The following is a 14,665-nucleotide window of genomic DNA, read 5'->3' on the forward strand; positions in this document are numbered from 1 at the left end:
AAGCAAGGAACCATGCAGAGACAGAGTTCAATTTAGCTCATGAGGAGAACGCATGGAGCTGCACACTTAGTCACAGTCTCGCCCTACGCTCTAAGGTTCAGCTCCTGCGTCCATCTATTTATTCATGAGTTCCCCAGTCAACATCACGGAGGCCGCCTCTAAAAGGAGTGGTCACATATATCATGCAAAGCAGGTCCAGGACGCACAATACGTGACGGAAAGTGCTGGTGCCTTGTGATTTTGCCTCGTCTCTGCTTCATCTGCGTGCTGCCGTCTTATCTGCGTAGAGGTCCTTGAAGTCCTTGGCTGTTAGTGGGCTAAAACAAAGATAACCTCACCTCTCAGACAAGAAGTTTCATCCTTGCACAGATACAAAAGTCTAACTTGAGCACAATAGCTAACAACTATAGCAACGGACTTTAAGCATACTAAAGTTGTGTGATTTTATATACATGATTATTCTAACACTTTACTGTGATGGACTCTCGCCGTCGTGCGGGTTCCCAGGACCACCAAGCACAAACACTATGTGAGCAGATGTAGACTTGTTTATTTTTCAATAAGAAAAGTCTTTTGCGGGTTGCTTTTCAGCTCTGCCGCTCTCACTGCTCTCTCCTCGGTTCCGCTTTTCAGCCGTTCGCGTCGTCTGCCTCTCGCTCTCGCTCTCTTCCGCGCTGCATGAGTTGCTGCTTGCTCAGTTGTTCTCTATCCAATTCCTTCCTCCTCACCCTCCTCTGATGCTGCCCTTCTATAGAGCGAGAGGAGATTTGTTAATTGTGTCCAGGTGCGCGAACCACGCACCTGATCTGGATTGCGACGTCGCTACCGCCGCTTGCCTCGCTACTCGCCGTCCACGCCCTGCCTCGCCGTCAGACTGCCAGCCCCGCCTCTCCACATATACCTTCTTGCATTTTGTTTTTGCTTTAGTTCATCTGAAACCCCGTCTGCAGGAAAGTTCTGTGGTCAAAAGCGGTAAAGGAATGGCTAAATCAGGCTAAGATGAGCGTTTTAGAATGGCCTTTCCAAAGTCCTGACTTAAACGTGGGGACAATGCTGAAGAAATGAGTCCCCTGTCAGAAAACCAACAAATTTAGCTGAACTGGCACTTAATGATACATGGTTGTATTTTTAGACACTTTTCATACATAACCGGAGAACTGACGAGGGATGAGCACCTCAACTTGTACAACATTCGTGTTTCATTCTGTTTCTAAGGATGCATGGATTAGAGATGTGTTCCTTAAATCGAGGATTTTACTTTATTTCCACAGATCACCCTGACAACCATTGGCTACGGGGACAAGACACCAAAGACTTGGACAGGACGGATGCTGTCTGCAGGGTTTGCACTTCTAGGCATCTCTTTCTTTGCCTTGCCAGCAGTAAGTGCTATTAGGTGTGGGCAATACTGCCTAATTATTACAATACTATAAAAACATCAGCATATATTACAGTATAAAAACACATTTTATTAAACATATAGACTGCAGTTTCAGTGTGGATAGGGCAAAGAAATTGACATTGTAATAAGTGTCAAATGTTCTTATTTTTATGGCCCAAAATGTTTGTAAGTAATTGATGGGAGCACGTTCAAAACCATGAAACATAGTAACAGGAAGACTTATTGTAAAGAAGAATAATCTCATTCTACATATTTTTATTTTGCTAAATATATTGTATTCCTGCACTGTATGGTGGGGGATAATGGGGTTAGTTTTTACTTTGTTTATGGAATTGGGGTCAATGCCCATTTACCTAATCATAACGATTTTTGCCCTTAAAAAGTTAGAAGGTAAAAACAGGAATAGTTCCCCAAATTACAACCCAAAATAATAATAACAATTTATATACAGTACAGGCCAAACGTTTGGACACGCCTTCTCATGTCAATATGTTTTTGTTATTTTCATGAATTTACATTGTAGATTTTCACTGAAGGCATAGAAACTATGAATGAACACATGAAATGAGAAGGTGTGTCCAAAGTCCAAACTTTAGGCCTGTACTGTATGTAGATAGATAAGTGTGTGTGTGTGTGTGTGTGTGTGTGTGTGTGTGTGTGTGTGTGTGTGCGTGCGTGCGTGCGTGCGTGCGTGCGTGCGTGCGTGCGTGCGTGTGCGTGTGTGTGCGTGCATATACACAGTGGGGCAAAAAAGTATTTAGTCAGCCACCGATTGTGCAAGTTCTCCCACTTAAAATGATGACAGAGGTCTGTAATTTTCATCATAGGTACACTTCAACTGTGAGAGACAGAATGTGAAAAAAAATCCAGGAATTCACATTGTAGGAATTTTAAAGAATTTATTATAAATTATGGTGGAAAATAAGTATTTGGTCAACCATTCAAATCTCTCACTGATGGAAGGAGGTTTTGGCTCAAAATCTCACGATATATATATATATATATATATATATATATATATATATATATATATATATATATATATATATATATATATATATATATATATATATATATATATATATATATAAGTATGAATAGATAGCCCTGACCCTGTTGTAATTTTTTAAGCCAATGTGGGCCAAAAGTTTTAGGACCCCTGGTTTAGTTTATTAACTAGATAACTATTTTGACATGGTTGTTGTCCTTGACGCCAGCAAGAAATTCCATTCAGGGTTGTTCACCACATTCTTTCTTTGGTTGTCATGTATCATACATTCATACATACAACATATTCAGGAGGCTGGCCTAAAGGCTGAAATATAATGGGGACGGGCACATTTTCAATGCTCTTTGACTATTTGGGATGTGTGATACCAGAGTGCTATATAATTATTTAAGAAAACATTTTTTTGTATGTGCAAACTAAGCATCATTTCAAACAACAACACAACAAGCGAAGACACGACACATGTGACCATAGCATATTTTTTTACCTCTAAGATCTGTTTCCTGCCCATATTAATTGCTCATTGTGTCAAGAGGCATGAGATTATATATCAACTTGCCAATGCAATTAAATATAATTTGTTACATTCAATTAAATCATAGGTTTATTTTGCCTTATTCTTTTGAAGACCATTAAAAAAACATGACAAGCAAACTGTCACCCAAATGACATCCATCCTCTTTAATGGGGTCACATTCTGTCAAAGGGTGTCTTTGATTGTTCATTAGCTTTTTGTAACAACCAGGTGGAAAATCTGAGAAATCCACCTTTTGAGTAAACACCTTAAGCTTCAATCTAACGGAGAAGAATGATAATGTTTGTATTCCAGATTAACCTCACATTTTAGGGTGCTCTTGCTCATCGACACAGTGACATATTAAAAGGAAGGACAATTTACACTATATTGCCAAAAGTATTTGGCCACCTGCATTGACTCACATATGATCTTGAAGTGCGTTCCCATTCCTAACCCATAGGATTCAATATGATGTCGGGTCCACCTTTTGCAGCTATTACAGCTTCAACACTTTTAAGAAGGCTGTCCACAAGGTTGCGGAGTGTGTTTATAGGAATTTTCCACCATTCTTCTGAAAAGCGCATTGGTGAGGTCACACACTGATGTCGGTCGAGAAGGCATGGCTCTCAGGCTCCGTTTTAATTCATCCCGAAGGTGTTCTATCGGGTCAGGTCAGGACTCTGTGCAGGCCAGTCAAGTTAATCCACACCAGACTCGGTCATCCATGTCTTTATGGACCTTGCTTTGTGCATTGGTCCTGTTGGAAGAGAAAGGGGGCACGCTCCAAACTGTTACCACAAGGTTGGGACCGTGGAATTGTCCAAAATGTTTTAGTATCCTGTAGTTCATTTCACTGGAACTAAGGGGCCAAGCCCAATCCCTGAAAAACAACCCCACACCATAATTCCTCCTCCACCAAATTTCACACTCGGCACAATGCAGTCTGAAATGTACCGTTCTCCTGGCAACCTCCAAACCCAGACAAAATCCATCAGATTGCCAGATGGAAAAGCCTGATTCATCACTCCAGAGAAGGGGTCTCCCCTGCTCTAGAGTCCAGTCGCTACGTGCGTTACACCACTGCATTGGACTTGGTGATGTATGGCTTAGATACAGCTGCTCGGCCATGGAGACCCATTCCATGAATCTCTCTGCGTACTGTATGTGGGCTGATTGGAAAGTCACATGAAACTTGGAGCTCTGTAGCAACTGACTGTGCAGAAAGTTGGTGACCTCTTTTTGCTATGCGCTAACCCCTCAGTTTACGTGGCCTACCACTTGGGGACTGAGTTGCTGTTGTTCCCAAAATCTTCCATTTTCTTATAATAAAGCCAACAGTTGACTTTGGAATATTTAGGAGTGAGGACATTTCACGACTGGATTTGTTGCACAGGTAGCATCCTATGACAGTTCCACGCTGGAAATCACTGAGCGCGGCCCATCCTTTCACAAATGTTTGTAGAAACAGTCTCTATGCCTAAATGATTGATTTTATACACCTGTGATTAGGACACCGGATTCTGGTCATTGTTGGCCAAAAACTTTTGGCAATATAGTGTTTTATTTAGTTTAAATTATAAAGATGATGTGATTTTACAGTAATATTTTAGATTTTGTTCGCACAAACTCATAAAATTCCTTTTTTTTTAATTCCTTTTTGTTATTACACTAGGGTATTCTGGGCTCAGGTTTTGCTCTGAAGGTCCAGGAGCAGCACAGGCAGAAGCACTTTGAGAAGAGGAGAAACCCTGCGGCATACCTCATCCAGGTAAAGTGCAAACTTTCAACTTGATCGTATTGCATGTGACCAAGGTGAAGGGTGCAGTTCCTCAAAACAGTACCAAGTGAGGTGCAGGAGCACTTGGACGATGACATCATTGTTTACGTGACTTAAATGCACTGTAGACTTTGGACTGCAGTAGTTTTCATAAAGATATGATAGTTACCATTCTCTCCATTTTCAGAGTACAAAGTATTTGTATGATGTATTCTCATGACAAATAATTTATGGGAAACACTACTGGCATTTTTTTCCATAGACTTCATACTTCTTCTGCTTGGCCATCTTTTTCCACTGTTACACCCACCCTCCTTTATTTCTCCCATCATGTATTCTTCTTTTTCCTACCCTTCCCCTTATTCCCCCATAGCAACTTCCGATCTATTCCTATTTTGTCCCTTTTCCACATTTACTGTATTCTGACCCTTGTTTTAAATGGTCTTCATATTTACGGATCTTTTTGTACTCTTTTCCTCTCCGTGGCTGTGTTCGTTCTGCATGCAGTGTGTTTGGCGTAGTTATGCGGCCGACGAACACTCGGTTTCCATCGCTACCTGGAAGCCGCACTTGAAGGCCTTGCATACCTGCAGCCCCACAAAGTAGGTAAAACTATGGCAACTATGGTGCCTGCTTTTGATTTCATTTTACCTGTCGTTTGCTGCATCTTCCCAGGAGGCTTTAGACATTGATACGACGTTGATTGTACGTGCATGTTCTTTAAAACTGACTTTTGAAACAACGCTGCAAAATAGTTGAGTTTGTAAACTTAGACATCCACGTTGTTAGTTGGGATATGACCAAAATTCTACGGTTAATTCAGGGTCAGAACCCAACATTGATTAAGCATGTTGTCTCGAGGACCTAATTCAACCAGTTCATGTATTTTGCCTGCTGGGTTACTTGTGTAATTTTGTTTGTTGTAAAGCATCCAATTTTTTTTTAACCAAAATGTGTTTACAATACAAGCTTCAGACTAAAAAAATATATATATTTGTCACATGGCAAAATAAGTTATGTACTACATATCAATAAACTTGAAGAACACCTTTGGCACAAATTACAGGCTCAGGAAAAAACAAATATTCCAAATATTTAGTATATACTGTATATATCATTACATGGTGCTATACATAGTACAGGCCAAAAGTTTCGACATGCCTTCTCATTCCAATTGTTCTTCATTTTCATGACTATTTACATTGTAGATTGTCACTGATGACGTCATAACTACGACACCTGCGTAGTGAAAACCGTTTCTTGAAGCTCATGGAGAGAATATCAAGAGTGTGCAAAGCAGTAGTCAGAGCAAAGGGTGGCTATTTTGAAGAAACTAGACTATGAAACATGTTTTCAGTTATTGCACCTTTTTTTTGTTAAGTACATAACTTTTCATGTGTTCATTCACAGTTTTGATGCCTTCAGTGACAATCTACAGTGTAAATAGTCATGAAAATAAAGAAAAGGCATTGAATGAGAAGGTGTGTCCAAACTTTTGGCTTGTACTGTATATATATATATATATTAATATATATATATATATATATATATATATATATATATATATATATATATATATATATATATATATATATATATACTGTAGGTATATATACATACATGTAAATATATATATATATATATATATATATATATATATATATATACATATATACTATAGGTATATATACATACATGTAAATATATATATATGTTTGTATACAAACATATATACATACATATATATGGATATATACATGTATATATGGATGTATACATGTATAAGTATGTACAGTATGTACATATATATGTATGTATATATATATATATATATATATATATATATTTACATGTACAGACTGTACATACTTATACACGTATATATCCATATATATACATGTATACTGTAGGTATATATACATACATGTAAATATATATATATATATATATACATATATATATATATATATATATATATATATATATACATACATGTTTGTATACAAACATATATACATACATACTTTTTACGGATATATACATGTATATATGGATATATACATGTATAAGTATGTACAGTATGTACATATATATGTATGTATATATGTATGTATACATTTATATATACATGCATGTATACATACATATATATATATAGTATATATACACATGTATATATGCATATATACATGTATAAGTATGTATATATATATATATATATATATATATATATATATTTATATGGATATATACATGTATAAGTATGTATGTATATATATATATATATATATATATATATATATATATATATATATATATATATATATATATATATATATATATATATATACACACAAACCCCGTTTCCATATGAGTTGGGAAATTGTGTTGGATGTAAATATAAACGGAATACAATGATTTGCAAATCATTTTCTACCCATATTCAGTTGAATATGCTACAAAAACAACATATGTGATGTTCAAACTGATAAACATTTTTTTTGTGCAAATAATCAGTAACTTTAGAATTTGATGCCAGCAACACGTAACAAAGACGTTGGAAAAGGCGGCAATAAATACTAATTAAGTTGAGGAATGCTCATCAAACACTTATTTGGAAAATCCCACAGATGTGCAGGCTAATTGGGAACAGGTGGGTGCCATGATTGGGCATAAAAGCAGCTTCCATGAAATGCTAAGTAATTCACAAAAACAAGGATGGGACGAGGGTCACCACTTTGTAAAAAAATTGTCGAACAGTTTTAGAACAACATTTCTCAACAAGCTATTGCAAGGAATTTAGGGATTTTACCATCTACTGTCTGTGAAATCATCAAAAGGTTCAGAGAATCTGGAGAAATTACTCCACGTAAGCGATGATATTACGGACCTTTGACCCCTCAGGCGGTAGGGCATCAAAAACCGACATCAGTGTTTAAAGGATATCACCACATGGGCTCAGGAACACTTCATGAAACCACTGTCAGTAACTACAGTTGGTCACTACATCTGTAAGTGCAAGTTAAAACTCTACAATGCGAAAGCCATTTATCAACAACACCCAGGAACGCCGCCGGCTTCGCTGGGCCCGAGCTCATCTAAAATGGACTGATGCAAAGTGGAAAAGTGTTCTGTGGTCTGACGAGTCCACATTTAATTTTTTGGGGGGGGAACTGTGGATGTGGTGTCCTCCAGAACAAAGAGGAAAATAACCATTCTGATTGTTATAGGCGCAAGGTTCAAAAGCCAGCATCTGTGATGGTATGAGGGTGTTTTAGTGCCCAGGGAATGGGTAACTTCCACATCTCCGAAGGCACCATAATGCTGAATGGTCCATACAGGTTTTGGAGCGACATATGTTGTCATCCAAGCAATGTTATCATGGACGCCCCTGCTTATTTCAGCAAGATGATGCCAAGCCACATGTTACAACAGCGTGGCTTCATAGTAAAAGAGTGCAAGTACTTTACTGGCCCGCCTGCAGTCCAGACCTGTCTCCCATCGAAAATGTGTGGCGTATTATGAAGCGTAAAATACAACAACTGTTGAACAACTTAAGCTGTACATCAAGCAAGAATGGTAAAGAATTCCACTTTCAAAGCTTCAACAATTAGTTTCCTCTGTTCTCAAACATTTTTTGAGTGTTGTTAAAAGAAAAGTTGTTGTAACACAGTGGTGAACATGCCCTTTCCCAACTACTTTGGCACGTGTTGCAGCCATGAAATTGTAATTTAATTATTATTTGCAAAAAAAATAAAGTTTATGAGTTTGAACATCAAATATCTTGTCTTTGTAGTGCATTCAATTGAATATGGGTTGAAAAGGATTTGCAAATCATTGTATTCCGTTTATATTTACATCTAACACAATTCCCCGACTCATATGGAAACAGGGTTTGTGTATATATATATATATATATATATATATATATATATATATATATATATATATATATATGGACTCAGTTGTTTATTTTATAGAAAACCGACTAAAATCTCGTCATTTCAAATGGCACTTTTCTGGTTTTAGGAAATCTTTTTTTTTAATTTTTTTATTAATCAATCCAACAAAACAATACACAACAATACCCTTACAATGCGATCCAGTTCCAAAACCAAACCCAACCCAGCAACATTCAGACTAGCAATCAACAAAGCAGTTCCCTAAACACCTCCCTAGGGAGGCGTTCGGGTGGCATCCTGACCAGATGCCCGAACCACCTCATCTGGCTCCTCTCGATGTGGAGGAGCCAGACTTTGAGCTTCTCCCGGATGACAGAGCTTCTCACCCTATCTCTAAGAGAGAGCCCCGCCACCCGGCGGAGGAAACTCATTTCAGCCGCTTGTACCCGTGATCTTGTCCTTTTGGTCATAACCCAAAGCTCATGACCATAGGTGAGGATGAGAACGCAGATCGACCGGTAAATTGAGAGCTTTGCCTTCCGGCTCAGTTCCTTCTTCACCACAACGGATCAATACAGCGTTCACATTACTGAAGACGCCGCACCGATCCGTCTGTCGATCTCACGATCCACTCTTCCCTCACTCGTTACCAAGACTCCCAGGTACTTAAAGTCCTCCACTTGGGGCAGGGTCTCCTTCCCAACCCGGGGATATTCCGTACAATTGACCACTAAATGGTAACACCCAAATAAGTTTTTCGACTTGTTTAAGTCGTGGTCCACGTTAATCAATTCATGATAAATTTTTTGTTTTGATACCTTTAAATGTCTTTGGTCTACTTTTATGCTTGCCTTTTACAACATTCCTATGTTGTTCGTACTTGGTCCAAATTGTGTTAGGTTCCGTAAAAAAAGTGTAAACACCCAGATGCAGAGGGCGGAGAACGTTTTAACAAAACCTCCATCCATCCATTTCTACCGCTTGTCCTTTTTAGGGGTCGCGGGGGGCGCTGGAGCCTATCTCAGCTGCATTCGGGCGGAAGGCGGGGTACACCCTGGACAAGTTACCAGCCTCATCGCAGGGCCAACACAGATAGACAGACAACATTCACACCCTCATTCACACACTAGGGACCATTTAGTGTTGCCAATCAACATATCTCCAGGTGCATGTCTTTGGAGGAGGGAGGAATCCGGAGTACCCGGAGGGAACACACGCATTCACGGGGAGGACATGCAAACTCCACACAGAAAGATCCCAAACCTGGGATTGAACTCAAGCAAACCCAAGAACTCATGAATTAAGATTTAAAAATGGCTAAATTAACAACTTTTTTCTCACTGGCACTCACCAAGGGCGGACGCTCCTCTTTCTTTTCCCTCATCTCTCCTTTTTGCTTCTTAGTCTTTTCTTAACTTTCTTGTTGTTTCTTTTTGCAATGCTCTCCAAATCCAAACAATGGAACTAATCAACTGGCCTCTCAACGAAATTGACAAGATCTTGGGTTTAGGGGAACCTGCTTTTCGTGACTGAGCGGTTGTTGCTGGACACACGACGGACTCTTGGGAGAAGGTGTGCCGCGTGCCTGGCGAACATTCCCAGTCGGGGACGTGATGATAGCCACCTATTCGGAATCATGACAACAGGACATTTGTTGACTGAACTAAGCGTTGCTCTGGTTTGTCGACAAATTGGAAGTTGCTGGCAGTCTTCAAAGTAACCCCAAAGCTGCCAAAAAATGTTTGGAGGATGCGTGTGGAACTGTGGACACTTTGTGATTTGGATAACATTGGACGGTCTGCCCAGAAGGATGAATTTGAGGAACAGTCATAGACAAGTTAGTGTGAGAAGACAAAATAAAACATTCTAACTTGAATTCTTTCCCTGGCTTCGAGACTCTCCGGAGGGACTGTGCGGCGAAGACACAACCAACTCCCTTCTTGTCTCTCATGGACACACACCTGTTGTTGTTGTTGACTTTGGACTGACTGGCGGCTGCAATAACACCAAGGCTGCGGAACAGAGACACGTTGCAGGCTTACACACACACATGTATACACGAAAAATTTACGCCACACACACATACCCCAGCCCCCATCCCACGCATTCGACACGAACACCTTAGGGCAGTGTTTTTCAACCACTGAAAAGTCTGGTGTGCCGTGGAAGATGATCTAGTTTCACCTATTTGGGTTAAAAATATTTTTTGCAGACCAGTAATTATAGTCTGTAAATGATGTGTTGTTGCTGAGTCTCAATGCTGTCTAGAGCTCGGCAGAGTAACTGCGTAATACTCTCCCATATCAGTAGGTGGCAGCCAGTAGTGAATTGCTCTGTTGATGTCTGAAACAGCGGGAGGCAGTGTGAAGGAAAAAAGGTGTCTAATGCTTAAACCAAAAATGAACAAAAGGTGACTGGCCCGAAGAAAAGGCATTGAAGCTTAGGGATGGCTATGCAGAACAAAGCTAAAACTGTACTGGCTACAAAGTAAACAAAAACAGAATGCTGGACGACAGCAAAGACTTACTGTGGAGCAAAGACAATGTACTGTACATCCAAACATTACATGACAATCAACAATATCCCCACAAAGAAGGTTTAAAACAACTGAAATATTCTTGATTGCTAAAACACAGTAGATGCGGGAAATATCGTTCAGAGGAAGACATGAAACTGTTACGGGAAAATAACAAAAAAAAGAGAAAAAGCCACCAAAAAAGGAGTGCAAGACAAAAAGTAAAACACTACACACAGGAAAACAGCAATAAACTCGAAATAATTCCGGGCGCGATGTGACAGGTGGTGACATTACACCACCTTTGAGACAAGAGCTATATTGATGCATGCTTGGTTATGGTTTAAACTCATTTACAACAATTGCAACAACGACTTTTTACTGTCAACTGAGTTTCATTTTTTTAATGATTCCTGCTAGTGTTGTGCTTCCAGATTTTTTCAACGCAAAAAAATTGCCTTGGCTCAAAAAAGGTCGAAAAACATTGCCTTAGGGGTGATGGACGGGATGGGCAGCGCTTGAACAGCTGCAGCCTGCCACCATACCGCCCACTACCCCTCTGTTGCCAGTCTTGAGTTGTATGTTGTATTATGTATATGTGCTTTGCTATGGAGTTTTTTTCCCGGTCTAGATTGTATTTTTTTTACTCATCCTCGCCCGGCATCTAACTTCTTCCCATATTTTACGGGACGCAGGTAGTGTAACAGAACAAATTGTGACAGATTTAGGACGAAGCTGACTGTGAACAATTAACATCTTCTGCAACTTTTTGTGATGATTTAGCTTCTTGAAGAGGATTGATAATCCTATTTCTTTCAATTGACATGATTTATGTCAATCCACTTGAATGATGAACAGGTGTGATTTTAACGCAGGTGTTATCTCTGTAAATTTACAGGGTGACTCCATAATCTGCTTGATCTAAATGTGAAACTGTTGCTTACCACCACAATTTATTTATTTTTTTAAATTGATTTTAGTATTTCTTTAAGACTGAAGGTTGCCATTTGAAAAGACTATAGTTTTGTGTCGAGTAGGTTATTATATATATTTAAAAACCACAATTTGTGTGTTATAAATGACTTAGCATATTATTAGTGTCAGGTTCAAACACTGAAGACATCTGTTAAACAGGACAAGAAGCAAAGAATCAAACAGAGACAGAATTCAATTTGGCTCAGTGAGGAGAAACGTGTACAGTGTCATCACGCTCTGCCAAAAGATTGCACGCCTCCTTCCTTTATTTGGACCTTCCCTGACCACATGGCAACAGCTGCTTTGCAAAGGGACAGGGTCATAAACAGCCATCGCCTTTGATTACAAAACAGTTCAAAAGAATGGGTCGGTTCGAAAAAAGAGGTCGTAAATGAGTTAAAAAAAAGAGGTTCGTAAAAGAGTTCAATAAAGAGGTCTTCTGGAACTTGGGCAGAGCCTGCCTTCCCTCCGCTTTGTGGTTCTTGGGTTAAAACAATATATTTCTGTTGATTAAAATACATGGAAGAAACAGAAACACCTTCATGTTGCTTCCCCCCCTACACAGTGGAGTTTTACAAGCCTTCTTCTTGGTAGGTTAAAAGACAATTTTTGGTCTTCTCGCCGGGAACTTATTTAAACATTTTTGTGATAACTGAGATAAAATTATTCTAACAATTAGCAATTTTTATTGGAACATTTCACCTTTTTCTCATTTTTCATTATGTATACTCTTTTGTTTCACTTTTTCACTGTAGTTTTTTCCTTTGTAAGAATAGAATAATAATGACAAAAATACAATTGTGCAACTGAGTAACAAAGTGGTCTCCAATATTCTGTCTGTATGAAAATATTACGGTTAAGTTACACATAATATAACAGTGTTTACTGTTGTAATTTTTTTAATAGATTATTCATAAGTTAGCAGTATTTTATTTTTTTAATTAACAAACTTTTTGCTGTGTTTTATTTCAAAATTTTCTATCAATAAATATTTTCATTTAAAAACATTTATATATATATATATATATATATATATACATATACATATATGTATATATATATATATATATATATATATATATATATATAATGTATGTATGTATATATATATGCATATATATGTTTGTATAAAAATATGTTTGTATGTATATGTAGATATAGATATATATATATATGTGTTTATATATATATATACATATATATATATATATATATATATATATATATATATATATATATATATATATATATATATATATATATATAGGCCCTGCGATGAGGTGGCGACTTGTCCAGGGTGTACCCCGCCTTCCGCCCGATTGTGGCTGAGATAGGCGCCAGCGCCCCCCCGTGACCCCAAAAGGGAATAAGCGGTAGAAAATGGATGGATGGATATATACATATATATATATATATATATATATATATATATATATATATGTATATATATATACTTAAAGACAAAATGTTGTGTTATAGGTGACTAAGTGAAAACATTTTAATATATGTATATATATATATATATATACTTAAAGACAAAATGTTGTGTTATAGGTGAGTAAGTATTATATTATTAGTTTGATAATGTCAGCTTTTTCTCATTATATTCCAATCTTGTGCTAAAAATATTTATATATATATATATATATATATATATATATATATATATATATATATATATATATAATGTGTGTATGTACATATATGTATGTATATATATGTTTGTATAAAAATACGTTTATATGTATATGTATATATATATATATATGTTTATATGTATATATATATGTATATATATATACTTAAAGACAAAATGTTGTGTTATAGGTGACTAAGTAAAAAGATTTTAATATATATATATATATATATATATATATATATATATATATATATATATATATATATACACTTACAACAAAATGTTGTGTTATAGGTGAGTAAGTATTATATTATTAGTTTGATAATGTCAGCTTTTTCTCATTATATTCCAATATTTTGCTTTTTTCCAACATTTGGGCCAACAAAACTCAGTCTATGGGCTACAAATGGCATCGGGCCGCAATTTGGACATCCCTGACATAATATTTGGCCTTAACTGATGTATGTGGCGTATTGGTTCCCTTGTTAATTTAACGTCAACAAATTGTATTGCTGAAAAATGTTGAGGTAGTGATAAATAAATGATGCAATTCAATTGATGAATGTATAAATAGTGTAATACATGCACTATGCCCTATATATGTGATTGATATTATTTTCAGAAAATACATTTTTCATTTTTAAGTATGTGCTTTTTGAATCATATAATGCTTATAATGTGGGTTTTTCTAACAAAATCATTGTCTTTTTCTCCAGAAAAGAACAAGGAGAAGCAACTACAAGGTTTGTGACATGCATTGTATACAGTGAGTATAAAGTCTGGTATAAAGTCTACTAAAATGTGACCGAGTGCTTGGTCAAAAATATACAAACCCCGTTTCCATATGAGTTGGGAAATTGTGTTAGATGTAAATATAAACAGAATACAATGATTTGCAAATCCTTTTCAAGCCATATTCAGTTATATGC

The 14,665-nt window shown here is 37.1% G+C and overlaps 1 protein-coding gene across 2 annotated transcripts in view; it reads left to right on the top strand.

Moving 5' to 3' along the window:
- LOC133557244 (potassium voltage-gated channel subfamily KQT member 5-like) overlaps positions 1-14,665 on the top strand; it is a 210,463-nt gene that overhangs the window by 161,922 nt on the left and 33,876 nt on the right. For both annotated transcript variants that reach the window (XM_061907573.1, XM_061907581.1), the window contains exons 6-9: positions 1,272-1,382; positions 4,601-4,696; positions 5,213-5,307; positions 14,453-14,479. In XM_061907573.1, the coding sequence (XP_061763557.1) occupies positions 1,272-1,382; positions 4,601-4,696; positions 5,213-5,307; positions 14,453-14,479 (329 nt within the window). The remainder of the gene's footprint in view (positions 1-1,271; positions 1,383-4,600; positions 4,697-5,212; positions 5,308-14,452; positions 14,480-14,665) is intronic.

The sequence above is a fragment of the Nerophis ophidion genome, linkage group LG01, assembly GCF_033978795.1.
Source record: "Nerophis ophidion isolate RoL-2023_Sa linkage group LG01, RoL_Noph_v1.0, whole genome shotgun sequence".
Classification (NCBI taxonomy): domain Eukaryota; kingdom Metazoa; phylum Chordata; class Actinopteri; order Syngnathiformes; family Syngnathidae; genus Nerophis; species Nerophis ophidion.